The sequence below is a fragment of the Phascolarctos cinereus genome, unplaced genomic scaffold, assembly GCF_003287225.1.
Source record: "Phascolarctos cinereus isolate Bilbo 61053 unplaced genomic scaffold, phaCin_HiC Scaffold_4;HRSCAF=312, whole genome shotgun sequence".
Lineage (NCBI taxonomy): Eukaryota > Metazoa > Chordata > Mammalia > Diprotodontia > Phascolarctidae > Phascolarctos > Phascolarctos cinereus.
In genome coordinates, this window is record NW_027555847.1 from 154,090,654 (window position 1) to 154,112,762 (window position 22,109).

A 22,109-nucleotide genomic window follows, 5' to 3' on the forward strand; every position below is an offset into this window, starting at 1 on the left:
ATGCCACTATACCTTACAGCTTCTCCTTTTTGCCATATTATATCATGTCCTTTATATAAAATATTGTACCCCTTTCTCAAACAAATAAAAACAATGCACCAAAGCATTATCCTTAAAAAAAAAAAAGTCAAGGGGCAGCTAGGTGGCACAGTGGATAGAGCACCGGCCCTGGATTCACGAGGACCTGAGTTCAAATCCGATCTCAGACATATAACACTTACTAGCTGTGTAACCCTGGGCAAGTCACTTAACCCCATTGCCTAGCCAAAAACAAAAACAAACAAACAAACAAAAAAGTCAAAACTATGGGGCAGCTAGGTGGCACAGTGGATAGAGCACCTGCCCTGGAGTCAGAAGGACCTGAGTTCAAATCCAACCTCAGATACTTGATACTTACTAGCTGTGTGACGACCCTGGGCACGTCACTTAACCCCATTACCTAGCTGCACCCCCCTAAAAAAATCAAAACTTGCTAACATTCCAAGTCTTTACAATGACAGTAGAGAGCCACAGAGTAACTCAAAATCCTTTTTATACAAGTATTTATTTAGTAAGCATCTGGCATAGCCCAAGAACTGTGCTAGTGATTTGTTCTGTTCAACTACTTAAAAAAAAAAAGCCTACTCACATATAAAATATATTAACCACAATTACTCCTTTTCCTTTATTTTACAACCTATTCAACAATAAACTTTAGATAAGTTATGTGTAACTATTTTCATGGGAAATAGGCTATATAATTAAATTGAAATGTAAAGGTAATTTTAAAACTTCATTTTACCCACCGGTTTCCACCTCTTTTTTCTCTCAAACCTTATTAATTTGAGTTTTACCTCTTCTCTCTTCACCTCTCAGAGTGAAAGATCCAAAAGACATAAAACACGAAAGACAAGAAAAGACTAAAGATGTAGAAAACCCACCATCTGTATAAATCAACCTTTGAATAAATGAGGTGACTGTCATGGACCCAATCCACATCACAAGTACTAGAGCCAGAACTGGAGCTAGTCTGATACGCGACTATGCAATTTGAGATCAAAGCCCATTTGCTCAGTTAAAAAGAGTGCCATGTTAGTTTCAGTTGGTTCTTACAAATATCACTTTCTTAGGATTTAAAAGATCAAAAGATGACATGCTGTTCCACAGTCTTTCTGTAATGAATTTGCAAGGAAGAAAATTGCTCTGAACCCAGCAGAGAAAAAGTAGGAGGTTTCATAAGACTGATGACCATACCATAAATTTTGGAGAGCCAGTCCATATTTCTTTTTTTGTTTGTTTGTTTTTTAGTTTTAGGCAATTGGGGTTAAGTGACTTGCTTGGGGTCACACAGCTAGTAAATGTCAAGTGTTTGGTCTGAGGCTGGATTTGAACCCAGGTCCTCCTGACTTCAGGGCTGGCACTCTATCCACTGCGCCACCTGGCTGCCCCTTGACAGTCCATATTCCAAGAAAATTAAGGATACATTTAGTAGGGCTTCATAAGAGAAATATCATTTATAAATCTATATGTCCTAATTTTTGGTACAATTTAAATAGCTGGAGGAATATTCAATGCTCATAGCAATGCCCTGCCAATATAATACAAATGGCAAGACTACCAAAGTTAATTTATGCTTTTAGTGCCTTACCAATCAGATTACTAAGGGGATATTTTATATAGAACTTGATACAAATAATAACAAAATTCATTTGGAAAGACAAAGGATCTAGAATAACAAGGGAAGTGATAAAAAAAGTAAGGACAGAGAGGGAAGAGCACTTCCATAACTCAAACTATATTATAAAGCAGCAGTCATCGAAACCGTCCAGTACTGGTTAGAAAACAGAGAGACACATGATAGATTAGACAAGGGAAAATCAGAAACAGTGAAACGTAATAACCCAGTGTACCTTATTTCTTTAAGGAGGAAGAAGATAGGGAGAAAAGGAAAGAAGGAAGGAGAAACGAAAGAAAGAAAGAAGATTCATTCATTGAAGCTTCTTAAAAACATCTAAAAGGGAGCATAAGTTCAGAGGGGAAAACAGATAAGCAGGTCACCTTTGAAAGCAATAAGTTGGAAAAAAAGTTATATATATATGTATATATGTATAATATATATTAATTTTAAAGGCAAGCAATGCATAAAAGAGATGCATTATCACATGCAATCCTCTTTTTCTGTTCTACTTTGTATATAGAAATGTTCTCTTTGGGTTGGTCCGCTAAATTCAAAACGAATCTTCAAAAAAAAATCTTGATGTTTGAGTGAAATGCAAGCTTTATGTCACCAATGTGACATGGTAGTCAAGAAAGCTAATTCAGCCTTATAGCTGCATTAAGAGATGCTCAACTTCTAAGAATAAGCAGGCAAGTTATTTCTGTAGGACCTGATCATACTGAATCTAGATTATTATGTTCAATTGTAGACAATACATTTGAGGAAGGTGATTGATAAGCTGGAAAGCTTTCAGAAGATATCCACCAAAATAGTGAAGAATATTGAGCTCATGACATATCTTAAATATAACTTGAAGCATCTAGGGATGGTTAGCCTGGGAAGAGAAGACAGAGAAGGTATTTGACAACTGTCTTAAAGGATTCTAAGAGTCTGTCATGTTGAAGATGGATTAGACTTGCTCTGCTTTGCTCAAAAGGTGTAACTACAAATAACAGATAGAAGCCACAAAATACCTAATTTAGACTTGATGTAAGGACAAACTACCTATATCTAGAGCTGCCCCAAAGCACAGTGGGCTGCCTCAGGAGTTGGTGCATTCATTCCCTTTAATTATAGCTTGAATTATCAGTTTTCAAGCAGGAGATGATTACTTGCCAGGTGTATTGTAGAGGAATTTATTGTGGGTGAGGGGAGGTGACTGGTTAAACAATTTCTGAAGTCCTTTCCAACCCTTAAAATCTCTGTGGATCCATTTTAAAATGCATTTACACATGTTAGTACTCCCAGGATATGGGCCAGCAGCTATGCCTCCAACTATGATGAAAAGACAGTGGACACACGGAAGTGTCAAGAATCCCAACTGACTGCCCAGGACTTTTGATGGGCAAGGGTCTTCTAAGACACTGTAATATGTATGCATATGTGAGACATGTACATGGGCAAAGGATTCAGTTGTAAAACCATCATTTATGCTAGTGCTTTCCCTCGTTCACTATTTCCAATTTGTCCTGCATAGATCATTTGTACATAGTTGTTTGCATGTTGCCTCCTCCATTAGACTGTGAGTTCTTTAAGAGCAGGGACTGGTTTTGTGGTTTCCTTTCTGTTTTCTTTTGTTTTACCTTTCTTTGTATCCCTACCACTTAGGTGCCTGTCCCATGTTGTTGTTCAGTCATTTTTCAGTTGTGTTTAACTCTTTGTTACTCTATTTGGGGTTTTCTTGGCAAAGAAACTGGAGTGGTTTGCCATTTCCTTCTCCAGCTCATTTTACAGATGAGGAAACTAAGGTAAACAGGGTTAAGTGACTTGCCCAGGGTCACACAGTATCTGAGACCAGATCTGAACTCAGAGAGATAGACAACTCTTCCTGACTCTAGGACCAGCACTCGATCCACTGCGCCACCTAGCTGCCCTTCCTGTTCCATAGTAGTTGCCTAATAAATGCTTATTGATTTGACTTGACTTGTAATTGAATCTATTCAAGACTTTTGTGTGCTTTCATGCTACTGGGAAATAAGAAATACAGGGAATGGGGTACAGAAGTCTATCCTACCCTACAGGAAAATAGAAGGGGAAGGGGCTAAGAGAAAGGGAGAGAGATAGAAGAGAGGACAGACTAGGGGAAGGGATATTCAGAATGCATGCCACTTTGGGGTGGGGGGAGGGGGGAGATGGGGTGAAAATTTGGAATTCAAAAACTTGTGGCAGTGAATGTTGAAAACTAAAAATAAATAAATTTATATAAAAAAAAAGACTTTTGTGTGCTTTGGCAGGTCTATCCTTGGATATTTATGCATTTTGTAGTTATTTGGAATGAAATTTATTTCTCTTTGTATTATTGCTTTTTGCATTTTGTCATTATTATAGAAATGCTATTGATTTTTGAGGTTTATTTTGTGGCCTGCAACTCTGCTGAAGCTATTAATAATTTCAATTAGAATCTTTGCTGATTTCCTAGGATTTTCCAAGTATACTATAACATTATTAGGAAATAGGGACAGTTTTATCTCCTCCTTGGCTATAAAGATGCTTGTAATTTCCTTCTGTCTTACTGCTGCTGTTAGCATTTTCAGAATTGCATCAAATAATAGTGGGAAGAGTAGGAATCCTTGCCTCCCTACTGCATCTATGGGAAAGGTTTTTAGTGCATTTCCATTGCACATAATGCTTGCTTTTGTTTAAGGACAGATGCTTTTAATGATATTTAAAAAAGGTCCCTATTTGCACCTTTTTCTGCATCTACTCAGATGATCATGTAGTTTGGGACGTTTGGTTTTAATATGATTAATTACGTTGATTGTTTTTCTAATGTTGAACTGAAGCATCTTCACATCCCTGGTAGGAATCCCACTTGGTCAGAATAACTTCTTGGATAAACTGCTGTCGTCTGACAGAATTTTAAAAAAAAAATGAGTACATGTTCGTTAATGATATTAGCCTGTAGTTTTCCTACTGTATTTTATCCTTCCTTGGTTTAGGAATTAGAACTTTGTCTCATAAAAGTATTCTAGTAGGATGCTGTCTTTCTCAATTTTTGAGAATGATTTCTAAAGTATGGGTACTAAATGCCTTTAAAGTCTGTTAGAAATCTCTTGTGACTATAACCAGATCAGGAGTTTTTTTTCTTTTGACAATTTCTTTAAAACTAGATCTATTTCCTTTTCAGAGATTGGGTTATTTAAGATGTCTATCTGGTCTTCTGATAGTTTGACTATTTTATATTTTTGAAATTATTCCTTTGTTTCTTCTGTTTTCAGTTTTGTTAACATAACAAATAGTGTATAATGTGTTTTTTTTAATTTCTTCTGGTTTTGTTGTGATTTCAACCTTACTCACCTGGTAGTTTATTGATTTGATTTTTCTCCCCTTTTCGTTTTAATCAGACTAGCTAAAGGTTCATCAATTTTATTAGTCTTTTCAAAGAACCAGTTTTAGTTTTATTTATCATTTCTCTGAAGGTTTTCATTTCCAATTTACCTATTTCTCCTCTAATTTTTAATATCTCCTCTTCTGTGTCTATTATAGATTTGTTTACTTCTTAGCTTTCTAATTTTTTATGGATATGTACTTCATTAATCTTTTTCAATATTGTTAATGTATGTTTGTAAGGATATGATTCCCCCCCCACCCCCCAAGGACAGCTTTAGCTACCTTCTTGAAATTTTGGCACAGTTTCATCATTATAATTTTATTTTACATTATTACTGTTTCTATGGCTTGTTCTCTGACCCACTCATTATTTCGGATTTCATTGTTAAGTCTCCATTTAGGTCTGTCTTTTGCTTGTGGTCCCTTAATCACCATTTTTATTGAGTTATGGTCTGAAAAGTCTATACTAACTTTTTCTACCTTTTTATTATTTGTTTGTATTATCTCTGTACATGAATACACAGTCATGTTTTACAAATGTTCCATGTAGTCCTGAGAATTATATATATTCTTTTGCCATCCCATTTAGAAGATGTCATAGGCCTTTTAACACTAGTTTCTCCAACAATTTGTTCAGTTCCATGTTTTCCTTTTGTTTATGTTAGACTCATCCAAAACTGAGAGAAGGGTATTTAAATCTCCTGTCACTATGGTGTTCCCATCTATGTCTTCTTGTAGCTCAGACACTTCCTTTACAACTTTGGAGGCCAAGACATTTGAAGTGTATAAATTTATAATTGATTTTGGTTTTGTTGTCTATGGATCCTTGCAGCATAATGTAGTTTCCTTATTTACCCCTTATTTTTTGAATGTTTGTTTTTGCTTTGTCAGATAGCAAGACTGCAACTCCTGCTCTCTTGGATTCACATGATGCATACTAATTTTTTTTCTATCTCCTCAGTTTTATTTTGTGAATGTCTTCGTTTTTTAAATTTGCTTATTATAGACAACAGACTATAGAGTTGTTTTTTTCTTATCTTTCACTTTTTTTTTCATTTTATTGGATTGGTTAACCCATTTCATTAAAGTTATGAGTTGTTTGTATTTTCCTCCATTTGTCCCCAATACTTATTTTAAGATATGACTTTTTTGTCTCTTCTGCTGTAAACACAGTACTTTCTTCCTTCTGTTACTTTAGCTTAATCTTTTAAGGTGGCCTTATTTCCACTGGCTCTCTTTCCTCTCACCCGATCACCCCCCCCCATTTGCTATTCCTTTCCCTTTGAGGTTTTGCTTATTTGTTCCTTTTTCCTTCCTTTTTTTAATCTGGTTATATAATTCTTCCCCTCTTTTTCTCCTGTTGGTCAAGAAGATTTCTTCTTCACCTCTTCCCCTTCAAGTCCAAATGCCTCTTTCCTGAGAGGATTCCTCTCATTTTTACTCATCTCTCTGTCCACTGTAGACCCTCATTCTCTAGTCATGACCCCTATATAATTATCTACACTCTCTCTATTCTCTGTATTCCTCATGCAGTCAGAACTTCCAAGGTATCCATTCTGGGCTCTTCCCACTAGGCAGTTTCTGCCATTTTGCCTGGTAGAGCGTGTTCCATGGACTCCCTTTTTCCACTGTGCCTCACTCCTAGAACAATGGGTGTCAGAGAGGACACTGACTCATGGTAGGGCACCTCCACCACCATGTCCCTGAATATGCAGCCCACAACTGATTTATAATCTCCCTCTGGTTACTTCTTTTCCCTACTTCCCTCAAAATCTCATCCCAAGGTCCATACCATCCCACTCTCCCAGGTGCTAGTTTTCCTCATAGGTTCCAACTCCCCCCTTCTCAAGGTAGGATGAGTGGTCTTTTCAAGCACCAAATCCCCCAGGGCACATCCTGTGCAAATTCCCCATCTCCTTTCACAGAACATCTCTCTTTATGAATAGAATTCATTAGTGGAATCTCTTCCCACTATCAAAACAAAGCCTTCTTCCTTACCCCTCCCCTTTTCAATACTTTCCCTTCCTCCTCACCCACTCTCCTTTTAGGCCTTTTCCTACTGAGACTACAGGGGTCACATGCCTCTCATTGCTAGCCCTTGATTGGACCCTGGGCACATCACACACTCCCCTCACTTACATGTACGCTGCCATTTTGTTAGGAAGTCCCACAAAAAATATTGATTCACCTGTTGGCAGGGTGTTATCAGGTTGTGTCCATGATGCCCCAGGTGCGTCTTCATTGTTACCTCCACTGGACCTCTGCCTTCACCTGTATCTCCTAGACATTCAGAGAGACATCTCCTCCTGGTCTCTCTGTTATCACTCTGTTGCTATTGCTGTCCTTGACTGATGCACTTATTCACCCCTCCCACATTTCTGTAATCTGAGGTGTTTGAGAAGCAAATAATCTCTTCAGGTCTGGCTTTATTTCTAAAAATGTGCCAAATGCCTCCTAATTATTGAAAACTAATCTTTTTTCATTAATGATTATACTCAGATTTGTAGAGTAGACCACCCTGGACTGCATCTTGAGCTCCACTGCTCTTCAGAACATAATATTCCATTCCCTCCTGAGTTTTCCGATAGGCACAGCTTAATCTTGTGCTATTCAAATTTCCTTGCCTTTGCATTTGAAAGTCTTTCAACTGATGGCCGTTATAAGTTGTTGTTTCTGAATCTGAAATGTTATATTTTTCCACTAGGCTTTCTGGGATTTTGCTGCTTTGAGTTTTTTCTGGAGGTGATCTATGAATTCTTTCATTCATTATTTCATTGTCTATATTTAGAACTTCTGGGTAGTTTTCTTGTATTATTTGTTGCATTGTAGTGTTCAGGTTTTTAATCTTGTCACAATTTTCTGGTAGAACTATGATCCTTAGGCTGTCTATACATCATGTTTTCAAGATCAGGATGGTTATTTTTTGGATAATGAGCATATTTTCTTCTAGTGTCAGTGGTTTTTGTTTCTCTTCTCTACTGCCCTTCTCTTCTGTATATTTGCATTCTCAACTTATCCTTCTCTTTCTTTTGTTTCTTTGGTGTGACTTGCCATCCCAGATTGCAGTTTTTTTCTATTCTGCCCATTATTTTTGTTGTTTGGGCCATAAATTCTACTCTCATCCTAATTTCTCTTTTGAACTACTCAGAAAGAGTGTGTTGTGGCTCCATGTTCTCTTCAAATTCCACAGGGTCCTCTGTGTCATCAAGTGTTGGATCACTTTCTTTTATTATGCAATATTTATTCATAGATGCCTAAACTCATCTATTTCTTCTAAAGACCATATTTTCTTTTGTTATTAATGTTTTCCCTAATTGATTTATCTGCTTACAGTCAAGATCTTTGAGTTTTTTTCTTCCAGAGAACTTTGAATTTCACTCCCTCCCCCCCCCCCATTTTCCCCTATTGCTCACTTTCTAACTCCCTCTCCAATTGTGGTTTCCATCCAGGGCTGTATTTCAAAATGTCTCTGCCTCCTCCAATGTAGGGCAATTTACAGTTTACCGGTCTAAGTTTCTGGCCCAAGTGACTTCTGAGAGTTGAAAGGGATTCAAAGAAATTTCTAGTCCTCCATCTTGCTGGTCACAAGACCCAGAAGGCTCCAAGACCTCTTAATGCTAGTGCCTTTCCTTATCACCAATTTATCCTGTACATGTCTTGTTTGTGCATAGTTGTATGCATGTTGTCTCCCCTATTAGACCATGTGCTCCTTGAAAAAAGGGACTGTCTTTTGCCTTGTCACTAGTCACAATGCCTGCCACATGTTAAGTGCTTAATAAATGCTTGTTGACTTGTCTTTCCTAAAACAATTAGATCAGGTTCTAAAATGTTACAAACTTTAAAGCAACGGAGAATACCTCTATAATAATTCACATTTCTTACCCTTACAGCTTCATCAGTGGTATTAAAACAGCATGTGGTACCAAACCTTATGCTTAGTGGCCAATGGGATGCAGAATTGCTTATCATATATGAAAATATTTTTGAAAGTTAACCTTTTGGGGTGGGGCACTTGCGGTCTTGAAGCCACCTGTGACCTTCTAGGTCCTTGGGTGCGGCCTTAGCCTAAGCATACACCAGGAAAAGGTGTTGTCCATTGTCCACTGTCCCTAGGATGTGTCCATATCATTGCCCAATCAGCTACAGGAGAGGGAATTCCATAAACAAGGCTAGTTAGGAAGTGAAGCAGGAAATGTTGGTATAAACAAGAAAAGGCATTCCAAAAAAAACCCCCAAAACAGCATTTAGTCTGAGAGGACATATGGATAGGGATGCCAGTAAGAAGACGAAGAAGCCTGATGATCTGAGGTTCATATAGCCACCAGAGGGGAGAGGCCTCAAATGCCAGTCTACAGCAACAGAACAGAAAAAACTAGCTTCATAAATAAATAAGGGCAAACTAGGAAATTTGCTTCAGGCAACCAGAGAGAAGAGGACAGTCCAAAGATGAGAACTAGTTTCTACAACTATTTATTGTTATGATGTTCCTAGAAGACAACAATAACAACAACAATAATGACAACAACAGTAATAATAATAGCTAGCATTTATGTAGCACTTACTATGTGCCAGGCACTGTGCTAAGTGCTTTTTAAATATTATTTAATTTGATGCTGACAACAACCCTGGGAGGTAGATGCTCTCATTATCCCATTTTATAGTTAAGAAAACTGAGGCAGAGGTTAAGTGACTTGTTATGGGTCACACTGCTAGTAAGTATCTGAGGCTGGATTTGAACTCAAATCTTCCTGACTCCAGGCCCAGCACTCCATCCACTGCTCCACCAAGCTGTCCAGTGATAATGGTAATAATAATAATTCATATTTACAGAAATACTTTAACAGTTCCAAATAATTTTCAAAATTAATCTGTAAGATAATGAATGCAAGTATTAGTCTAATTTTACAGACAATAACTTCTCTCATTCAGCCTGAGTGTTTTAAATGATTTGACCAGTGTAACAAAGTTAATAAATACTGAACGGGAGATTCAAACCCAGGCCTCCTCTTGACTCACAGGTTCAAATACTCTTTCCACTAAGTATAACATGCTGACTGGATACTTTTTCCAACTGGAAACCTAAAGGAGAAAATCTTTGCAGACTCAGTGAAGAAGAGCTTTCTCATTCAAAAAGCAAGAATACTACTTTCCCAGGCTCTTCCATAATCAGAAGATCTATGGCATGAGAGACCAGAAACTTGGAAAGAGGATTTGTCTGGGAGGAACAAGACTAATGAAAGAGAGCTAACTGCCACACGTCCTATACCCTATACCCTACCCTCCATTAATAAGGTTAGAAAAGTGGATTCTAGAAGGGCTGAAGAATAAAACAGCCTTGCCAAATGCAATTTATGTCAGCTAATAAACTTATTATTTGATTTAACAACCTCTCTGCCAGATAGGATTACGCTACCCTCCCCCCAAAAAAATTCAGGAAAGAAGACTGGAGACTTAGCCAGCCTCATGAGGATGGAAAAAGAAGTTACAAGGCCTAGATCCATTTATTATCATATGTAGGGCCAGGATTGTAATAATTAATAATTAATCTAGATACACAGAGAAATGACAAAAATGTTTAAGAGCAACACTCATTTCCCACTATAAGTGCTCAAAGGATACAAATAGTTTTCAAAAGAAATGTAAACTGCCAACAATTAAACATAAAAAACATTCTTAATCACTAATAAGAGAAATCCAAATTAGCAAAAATGATTAAAAAGAAGGGAAGACAAGAGCCATTGATAGATAAGTACCCTAATATACTATTTGTGGAGCTTTGAACTGATCTAACTACTCAAAAAAATAATCTGGGATACCAGAAAAGTATTGATCTGTTAACAGCCTCTGCCTCCAACAATCCTACTATTGGGAATATACTTCAAGGAGGTCAAAGACAAAGAGAAAAGCAGTACTTTTAGTCAATAATTTTTTTTAATTAGAAAAAAGGAGGTGCTCACTGGATGGGGAATGGCTGAATAAAGTGTGATTTCTGAATGCAGTATTAAATATAGCATAATATTATGTATACATTACTGTACCATAAGAAATGAGGAAGAGAAGGAATTCAGAGAAACATGGAGATACCTGTATAAATTTGTTTATACAGAGAGAAAAAAAAAAGAAATAGAATAAGAGACAGACAATGAACTTGAGCCTTGGTTTTTTACCTGCAAAATGGGGATAATAATATCATTTAGTTTAAAGGGTTGTCATGAAGATCAGATGAGATGATGTATGTTCAACACTTTTCAAATCTTAAAGTGCTATATAAATGCTGGTATCTTTCCTCTAAGATTATCTCCCACTTACACTGTATATGCCACAACTGTATATACTGTTGCTCTCATGTTGTCTCCCCTATTACACCATGGGCTCCCTAATGGCAGGGACTATTTTTGTCTTTTTTTTTTCTTTCTGTATCTCAAGCACTTAGCACAGGGCTTTTATTTTTTTTTTTTTTTGCTTTTTGGTGAGACAATTGGGGTTAAATGACTTGCCCAGGGTCACACAGCTAGTTAAATGTCATATGTCTGAGACTGAATTTGAACTCAAGTCCTCCTGACTCAAGGCCAGAGCTGTATCTACTAGACCACCTAGCTGCCCCAGGGCCTAGCTTTTATTAAGTGCTTATTATGTGCCATGTACTGTGCTAATCACTGGGATACAAAGGAAGTCAAAAGCAGCCCATGCCCTCAAGGAGTTCACACTATTTGTTGACTTGCCTTGATGATTACCTAGTTTTGGTTTCAGAGGTTAAATGATAAAACAAACCTTTCTCCTTCTCAGTGGAGGACTACAGGTACATAATGTTGCATATGTGGTCATATTCAGTCCTGGGTTAGTCAGTTTAACTTAACGGTTTTTACTTGTTACAGACAGGGTTCTATTATGGATCAAGGCAGGGAATAATATGTGGAAATCACTTTGGTGGAGACAAAAGTCATCAATAAAACAACTTTTTTTTTAAAAAAATTTTTATCCCACATAATGTTTTCCTATAATGCTTAGTAATAAAATCTTTAAAACACCTTAAAGTGGGAAAAATACCTGTGTCTTTTCCCAAAAGCCAAAAGAGTTGAGAGAATCCAAAAATTCCCTCAGAAAGGAAGTGGTGGCAGCCAGAAGACGAAAGGGAGCACCAGCTAGCCAAGGCATGCTGGTAAAATAAAAAAAGAGAGCAGGATCATAGAGCATAGTGGGTCAGTGATGCCTCAAAGGCATTTCTGTCAAGTCAGTACCGATCAATAGTGTACACAATGTATCACATACACACCCACTCATACACATATAGCATGAACACATATTTACTAATATTTACTAACAAACTGGATTTTTTATAAAAGGAAACCATTCCTTTTCCCTTACTGCTTTTTCCTTGTTTTGCTAATGACAACAAAATCTTACCATCCCACTTTTTCCTACCCACAATCCCAGAAAGAAAAATACTTGGCTGCAAGAGTTAAACAACCTTTTCTAATTAATTACCTGCACTTTTAGTTTTGCTGCATCCATCTTTTTTCGAAACTCTTTCTGTAATCTCAGCTTCAAAGCGACATCCCTCAGATCCTTGTTTTCCAGCTCCTGCAGCTGTTCCTGTGTTTCAGTTAATTCCACTTTGGCCTGTTCTGCTTCATGTGCCAGTTTTGTTACCCTCAGAGAATACTGTTTACTGACAGCCTTAGCATCATTACCTTAATACAAAGAAATTTTAAATGATTCAAAAATCATTTGCAGAATTCATTTCAATGATAAGATATAGAAAAAATATTAAGCCTATGAATGAAATAGATAAAAGTTGACAATGCTTACCAAAATAATCTATAGGTTATTTGTAAAGCAGTGACTATTAAAACTTCCTGGCACTTTTATGGCAGAGGCAGAATTGCTTCTCCTCCCTCCTTTCTTTTAAATTTTTATTACAAGAAATGGCTCTTTGTGTAGGGGAGGAGAAGAAATATATTTAGAAATGAATGTGATATAAAAAAGAAGATATGAATACAAATAAGATTAATTTTATTTTTAAAAGAAAACATTATATAAAGACCTTTCATGGATACAAGTAAAACTGTCCTTGGAAAAAAATTCTTTCTCTGAAACCATTTAGATAAAAGAAAAAATAAAAATAAGAAAAAGAATTAGTAAGTTTAAAAAATTTTAAATCTGAAAAAATCCAAAAATCCAAAATAAGCAGAGAAGAAAAATTAGAAGAGAAATAGAAGAAATAAAGACTACAGAAATGCTAAGCAAACTAAAGGATTTTTTTTATAGTATAAAAAACTGATAAACATTAAGAAGTTAACCCTATGAGGGCTAGAGTGAGCCAGAAAGAGAAAAAAGAGAAAAGAGGAGTAATATCAAATTCCTAAAATAAAAAAAATAAACAAGGTGAATTTACAATGATCAGAGAGGAAAAATATTAGAAACTACAATGCACAATTACATATCAGCTATCCTGAGAACTTAAAGGAAATATATGATTATTATTAACATAAATATAAAATATTCAAATTAACAAAATTATTCTAAACATAATCCTAAATAACCCAATCTCAAAAAGAAACCAAACAAGTCCTAAATGAACTACCAAATTAAAAAACTTGGTTCACATAGATTTGCAAGATGATTCTATCAAATGTTTAAAGAGAACTAAAAATTTATTCTACGAAATTATTCATAACAATTTTTAAAAATATACCAAACTCTTTTTTAATGTGCTACTTTAAGATACTACCTACAAACCAAGGAGGGATAAAGTAGAGAAAGAAAACCATAGTTCAATCTCACCAATGAATAACTATGGAAATTCTTTAAAAATTCTAATAAAAAAATTACAGTAACAAATACCTTAAATTATTTAACCAAGGCCAAGTTGGATTTATACCAGGAATGTTTGGATAACATTATATTAAGAAAATAATTAGTATAATTAATCATATAAAGAATAAAAGCTATATTATTATATCAAAAGTTGGAGAAAAACATGGTATTCATTCATGGTAAAAATTCTAAAAGTCATAGATCATAAAATAATTCTTTTTATTATGACTAAAGTATGAACTTAAAAAACCAAATATCTACATTATTTGCAAATGAGAAATACAAAAAGCTTTCCTAATACCTAAGCAAAACAAGAATATCTATTTTTATCCCTAATATTTTATATATTTCTAAAAATACTAGCAATAGTTATAAAAGAAAAATTAAAGGTATAAACATCAGTATAGGATAGATAAATCACCTCTATTTTCATATGATATTATAGTTTATCTAAAAAAGAAAACCAGGAAAGAAAGTAAGAGAGGAAATTGGGTTTCAGTAAAGTAGCATCAGATAAAGTCCATAAAAATCACAAGATTACTTTACTGTGCTAACACAAACAAGAAGAAATGATAGTAATAGAAATTTCATTTAAAACTGTTATAAAGGGCACAAAATATCTGGGTGTTCTCTGGGGACAGGAGAGGGAATAATATATTAAGACATGAATGTAACATGACCTGAAAAAGAATTTAAATACAACTAGAAAACTCCTTACAGAAATAAAGGAAAACAAATAAATGGAGGTATAAATTCATGTTCTTGATTGGGCTGTGGTAATACATTTTTAAAAGGATATAGCCTAAATTAATTCACAAGTTTGCAAAGCTACCAAGGGGTAACTTTATAAGATTAGACAAAGTGATAACAAAATTCATTTGAAAGAAATAAAACGTTTACATTATTAATATAAACAATGAAAAAAATAGGAATGATGCAGACTCAGTGCTTCCAGAATTCAAAATATAGGATAAAGCAATAATCATCAAAAGTATTACAGTTAAAAGACAGAAAAATCTATCAGTGGAACAGAATAAATGAGCAAGACTCAGAAACAATCAAAGTGCATAATAAATTCATGAGCATAAACTACTAGGAGAAGGAATGCGTATTCTAAAAGAACTGCAGGGACAACTGGACAGATGTCTGACAGAAATTACTTTTGTATTCTTTTTTTTTTCTTTAGGCAATTGGTGTTAAGTGTCTTGCCCAGAGTCACACAGCTAGTAAGTGTCAAGTGTTTGGTCTGAGATCAGATTTGAACTCAGGTCCTCCTGACTTCAGGGCCAGTGCTCTATCCACTGCGCCACCTAGCTGCCCCCAGAGATTACTTTTAGGCCAGCATCTAACACCACATTCCACAATAAATTCAAAATAGAAACGGGATCTAAATTTAAAAGATCATGTCATCAAAAAAGAAAAAAAAAGAATCAGAGAATGGAAGATGGTAGCACCTTTCAAAAATATGAGTGCAAAAATTCTTAAACAAAGGACAGAGGTCATCATAAAAGATACAATTTTAATTACAGAAAATTAAAAAACCTTTTACACAAAATCAATGAGACTAGAATAAGAGGAGAAACTGTGGAGTAGGGAAAATTTTTCCACAAATATGTGATAAAAGTTTGATATCCTAGAAACAGTGAGAATTGATAAACACATATCAGACCAAGAGCCATTCTGTAATACATGTGGTTAAAGGATACAAATAATTTTCAAAAGAAGCAAAGTAAAATTTAAACAACTATCTGAGAAAATGCTTCAAATCATTATAAGGGAAAAGCAAATAAAAACAGCTCTGGACTTTCCCTTCATACCCATCCCTCAAATTGGCAAAAATGACAAAAAACAGAAATAGTAAATGTTGAAGGTATTATGAAATGACAGGCTCACAATTCACTTGTTGAAACTATAAATTAGTCCAAATGGTTTGGAAAATAATTTGGAATTATAAGAAAAGTACCTAATTGGTCCATTTCCTTTTGACCCAACAATCCTGCAATGAGGCATACACCTCAAAAAGGTCTAGGACAAAAGGAAAGCTTCCACATTTTCCAAGCTGCTCATAGAAGCATTTTTTTAAATGAAGTGACATAACCATTAACTGGAAAATGTCTTAATTTAAAGTATATGTCATCATGGGATATTATTGTGTTATAAGAAACAACTATGAAGAATTCAAAGAAATAGACTTATCAGAAATAATGCACAGTGAAGCAGCAGAACCAAGTGACTAAAATAAGGCAAATGAAAAGAACATAAAGAGGCAGATGAACTGTGATCAATTGTAATGACCAGTCCCAGTCTCAGAGAACAGAAAATAAGCCACATTTCCCTCCTTTCAGTAGAAAGTTGGGAGACTACAAGTGTGAAATGTTGTCTGTGTATCCTGTTAGACATGGTCACCAAGTGAGTTATTTTTCTTCATTACAAAGGAGGATACATTGCGCAGGGTGTGAGGAATATTGATTTTTTAAAATTCTATGTTCTATTGAGTTGGATCATAATGAGGCTGCAGTATGCATGGAAAAAGCAAAAATACCATAATATTAACAACAAAAACATTGTTGCATATGAGCTGGCTTACAAGAAACTATTACCTGTTTTAATTAATTCTTTAATGAGTTCTTCCTTCATCTTGATATTGATTGTAAGTTCTCTCATTTTTTGCTTAGCTTCCGTGAGTCTCAGTTCTGAATTCTTCAGTTTTTGCAAGTTTAATACCTGACTTTCCTGGAGACATTCAACTTTTATATCTTAAACATGAAAGAAGCAAAATTCAAATCAAACATTTATGAAGCAGCTAGTAAATGCAAAGCAGAGCACTAAGTGCTAGAGTGGGCTACAAAAAAGATAAATGACATGATCTCTGCCTCCAAGGAGATTATAATCTAATAGGCAGATAAGAAACAACAACAATATATATATATATATATATATATATATATATATATATATATATATATATATATATATACATATATATATATATATATTTACACATATATATGTGTGTATGTATGTATGTATGTTTTTACCTACACACAGAGAGAGAGACAGAGTATGTGATTAGGGCAAAGGAAAGAGAAAAAGCACTTTAAGAAAATTTGAGGAGGAAGAGACTACTTTGGGCAGAAAAAAGTAGAGAGGTTTTGTAGAGTAGGTATTTCAACAATCTGAGTTAAGAAAGGGATACATCCCAGGCATGAGGAATGGCTTGCTGCATGAACACAATGAGCCAGGAGATAACACTGACAAGATTACTAGGGGACAGCAATAATCTAGCTTGAGGAGAACTTAAGAGTACAATGACAAGCTAAGTTAAGAGTTATATTTTCTCCTATGAACAATAAGGAGCTACTAAAATTTCTTGACCAGGGGAGAGATATGGTTAAAATGTCTGTGTTAGTAATATGATTTTAGGGCAGCTATGTGGCACAGTAGATAGAATGCCAGTTCTGGATTCAGGAAGACTCATCCAGATTTGAAGACAAAGCCAGCCTCAAACATTTATTAGCTATGTGACCCCTGGGCAAGTTGCTTAGCTCTGTTTGCCTCAGTTTCCTCATCTGTAAAGTGAGCTAGAGAAGGAAACAGCAAACTACTTCAGCATCTTTGCCAAGAAATCCCCAAAGGGAGTTGCAAAGAGCTGGACTGAGACAAAGAGGGTTAAGTGACTTGACCAGGTTCACACAGCTAAGAAGTGTCTGAGGCCAGATTTGAACTCAGAAAGATGAAGTCTTCTAGCCTAGTACTGTATCTGCTGCACCACTTAGCTGTCCCGATCATCTGTAGGGTATATTATAATGGCAATTCCTTTCATATGTGTATTAAACTATCACTAAGGTCCCTTCCAACTCACAAAACTTTGTGATTCTTTAATTTATATTGCTCTGTTTCATGTACTCTACTACGTTCTAGCCACACTGGCTTACATGAGCTTCTCTCCTGTGTATCTGTACATAGACTGTCCCCCCGTGGCCTAATTGCATTCTCTCCTCTCCTCCGCCTCTTAGAATTCCTTTCCTCCTCTGAGGAGAAAGACAATATAATCACAACCTACCCACACCTGCTTATCCTGTATCATTCTTTTCCACTAAAAAAAGAAAAAAAACAAGGTGAAAGGGAAGGGCTGCTCACTAGCCCCTGCTCTGGTGTGCAGAGCCTGCCACTGAGGGATACCTGCTGCAGCCACACAGTCACAGCAGGAAAGGACAGACACCATAGGGAACTTTTCTTGCCACCAGTGCAAGGCATGAAGGCTGGCACTGGGAGGGAGGGGAAAGAGTAGATGGAGTGCAATAGTACTTAAAGGGTAAAGGGGCAGAAGTGCCTTGCACACAAGCTCATGAACAGGTATGGGGGAAGAGGTTGAATGTGACCCATCTTCTCTACTCTCTCACTGGTTCATCACAAATCCCTTAGGAGGAGTGTTAAGCAAATGTCAACACCTCCCTTTCCCAAATATTCTATAGCTTCAACTTTGAGAAACCAAAGCCCTGGTAGAATATAAGGAACTGTTTTCTCTGGCACCTAGAAAATGTCTTACTTATAGTAGACATTTAATAAATGTTTAATTCAATTCAATTCAATTCAGCTTGTCAACAATGTGAAAGCTGCAAAAAAATCAAGGATGATGATGACTGAGAAAAGGCCATCAGATTTAACATTTAAGAAATTACTGACCTTTGCAGGGCATGTGTAAATGAAAAGAGGTTGAGTACAGGGTTAGATCAGGAAACAATCTAGTAGTTTAGCACCCGGCACAGTGCCTAGCACTAGTAGGTGCTTAATAAATGTTTGATTGATTGATTAGCTCAATTTTATGAGAACACAGTATGCATGAGAGGAAACAATATGAAAAAAGTCTGGAAATGTAGGTCAGTGCCAGATTATGAAAAAGAATCAATTCTAGGCCAAGGATTTCTATTTTAACCTTTAGCCAATTAGGAACCAATAAAAGTTGGGAGTGGCATCACAGAGAGGGGGGCTTTGTAGCCATAAGATCTGGGTTCAAATTCTGACTCTGTTAACTGAGTAGTTGCATGATCTTGGGCAAATCACTTCTCCTCTGTGGGCTTTAGTTTCCACATTTATAAAATGAGGAGGTTAGAACAGATGGCCTCTGACATCTCTTTTGGTTCTAGATCTTTGATCCTATAATTCTAAGAGGTATGAATATTTTTGAACAGAAGAATGATGTGATCAGACCTATACATTAAATTGACAGCTCTAATAAAGGTGGATGGAAAAGAGATGTAGGGGCAGCTAGGTGGCACAGTGAATAGAGCACCGGTCCTGGAGTCAGGAGGACCTGAGTTCAAATTCGGTCTCACACCAGACATTTGACACTTACTAGCTATGTGACCTTGGGCAAGTCACTTAACCCCAATTGCTTCGCAGAAAAGAAAAGAAAAGAAAAGAAAAGAAAAGAAAAGAAAAGAAAAGAAAAGAAAAAAAGAAAAGAAAAGACATGTAATTGGCTTTCCTGCTTTCAGCCTAAGGCTATCTGAATCATTCTGGTAGGATGTCAGGAGGGTCTGAACTAGGATGGGGCAGTGTGAAGTAGGAAGAAGAACACAGATGTCAGAGATAATATTGTAGAGACAGTAATCACTAGGATTTGGCAACTGAATGAATAAAGAGGGCAACACTGAGAAAAAAGCTAAAGATGACTGAGGTTTTGAGCCTGGTGACCTGAATGGACTGGAAATCTGGTGATTCCAGCAACAAAAATGGGGAAAATGGCATTAACAGGTTTGAGGGAAAATGAATTCAGTGTTTGAAGTGTATAGTTTGAAATAGGAACATCTGCCTAAAATGTTTTTAAATTATCAACTTAACTACTTACTGCATCTACGATCTCTCCTGGCTGATACAATTCAAGGTACAATTACTAGTAGTAGAAAGAACTAAAAGGAAAAAGAAAAAAATCCAGGGAGAAAATGTTCCGCTTCCAGGAGCCAAGATGGGGGAGTAAAAAGGCAGTTGCTCTCACCCTCACCTATCAACCTCTGAAAACCCAGAAAATATCAGCCCAGAAAAAAAAAAAAACCTGGAACAGCTGAACTAGAAGAAAGATGGGGAATAGCAGTGCAGCAGCCCAGCAAACGGGTCTCCCAGTACCTCAGCATAAATAAGGGAAGCAGCACTACAAAGGGCCCCAAGCAGATAAGCACCCTGCAGCATTCATCAGAAAGGAGCTGAAGAAGGCAACCTAGAGTCTTCCTAAAGTCCCAGCCTTGCTGATTCCACCCCAACACCAGGCAAGTTGTCAGAACCCTACAGCCTCCAACTGTCAACCAGGAGGAGATCCTGAAGCCCAGGTGGAAACCAGCTCAGAAAACCACCAGGTGCCTCAGTGCATTGGCAGAAACAAGGGAGGCAGCATTGCAAGGGACCCCAGGCAGATAAACACCCTGCAGCACCCATCTAAAAGGAGCTGATGAAAGCTAAAGGAAAGGAAAACCAGGCAACCTAGAATTGCCTGAAAGTTCCAGCCTTGCTGATTCCAGCCCAACACCAGGTAAGCTGCCAAAACCCTACAGCCTCCAATTGCCAACATAAGAGGCCCCAGCACACAAAGCCAGTGACCAAGACCTAGGCTCCCAACACAAGAAGCTTGGGTCAGTGCCCTCTGTTCCCCAGCAGGAGAGCTCAATCTCTTTAAAGGCCAGGGAATAAAGAAACCAAGAGTAAAAAGAAACATACCACAGATTCATATTATGAGAAGAGTGAAGATCAAGACAGAAATTCTGAAGAGGACAACATTGTCAACAAACCCACATCTGCAACATCAAAAGGGAATATGAACTGGTCTGAAGCCCAAAAAGCCTTCTTAGAAGAGCTCAAGAAGGATTTTAAAAGTCTAATGAGAAGGTAGAAGAGTCCTTAAAAAATACAATTGGCCAATTGGAAAAAAAGTACACTGAAGAAAACAAGTCCCTAAAAACACAATTGGCAAACTGGAAAAAAAAGTACACTGAAGAAAACAAATCCCTTAAAAATACAATTGGCCAATTGAAGAAGGAAGTACAAAACTAACAGAAGAAAACAATCTGTTAAAAACTAGAATTGGACAAATGGAAACTAATGACTCTATGAGAGAGCAAGAATCAGTCAAACAGAAACAAAAAAATGAAAAAATAGATGAAAACATAAAATACCTCATCGGTAAAACAACCGACCTGGAAAATCGATCCAGGAGAGACAATTTAAAAATCATTGGACTACCTGAAAATCATGATGAAAAAAAGAGCCTGGACAGTATCTTTCAGGAAATCATAAAGGAAAACTGCCCTGAAGTCCTAGAACCAGAAGGTAAAATAACCATAGAAAAAACACACCGCTCACCACCTGAAAGAGATCCCAAATTGACAACACCAAGGAATATAATAGCAAAATTCCAAAATTACCAGATGAAAGAGAAGGTGCTGCAAGCAGCCAGAAAGAAACAATTTAAATATCATGGAACCACAGTCAGGATTACACAGGACCTTGCAGCTTCTACATTAAAAGACCGCAGGGCGTGGAACATGATATTCCATAAGGCAAAGGAGCTTGGATTGCAGCCAAGGATCAACTACCCTGCAAAAATGAGCATGATTTTTCAAGGGAGGAGATGGATATTCAAGGAAAGGGACTTCCAAACCTTCCTGATAAAAAGACCAGAGCTCCACAAAAAATCTGATCTTCAAGTACAAGATTCAAGAAAGACATAAAAAGGTAAATGGGACAGAAAGATACAAAATGTTGTTAATAAGGGCAGACTGTTTACATCCCTACAAGGGAAGATGACATTTGCAACTCTTGAGAACTGTATTGTTAGTACATCATGTTAAAGGAGTATACATAAAGGGGGTACATAGTAATTGACTTTGATGTAATGATAAAAAAAATCTAATCAAGTAGGTTAAATGGATCTAAGTAAGTGGATTAGTCTGATCTTAGAAAATGTACTGAGAAAGGAGGAGGCAGACAAGGGTAAATTACATTACAGGAAAAGACAGAAAATCCTATTACAGCACAGGGAAAGAAAGGGTGAGCATTGTTGAACCTTACCTTATCAGATTTTGGCTCAAGAAGGGAATAACATAATCAGTTAGGTATAGAAATCTAACTTGCCCTATAGGCAGTAGGAGGGAAAAGGGGAAAGAAAAGGGAGGCGGGATAGAAGGGAGGGGAGAAGCAGTAAGGGCAAAATAGAAGAAAAGGGAAAGGGCTAATAGAAGGGAAGAGAGACTGAAGGAGGAGGTGGTCAAAAGCA

The 22,109-nt window shown here is 36.6% G+C and overlaps 1 protein-coding gene across 4 annotated transcripts in view; it reads right to left on the reverse strand.

Annotated features, from left to right (window-relative positions):
• Positions 1 to 22,109, reverse strand: part of KIF27 (kinesin family member 27) — a 104,926-nt gene that overhangs the window by 35,922 nt on the left and 46,895 nt on the right. For all 4 annotated transcript variants that reach the window (XM_078152670.1, XM_020966940.2, XM_078152669.1 and 1 more), the window contains 2 exons: positions 16,444 to 16,599; positions 12,512 to 12,717 (listed from right to left, as the gene is read on the reverse strand). In XM_078152670.1, coding sequence (XP_078008796.1) covers positions 12,512 to 12,717; positions 16,444 to 16,599 — 362 coding nt within the window. The remainder of the gene's footprint in view (positions 1 to 12,511; positions 12,718 to 16,443; positions 16,600 to 22,109) is intronic.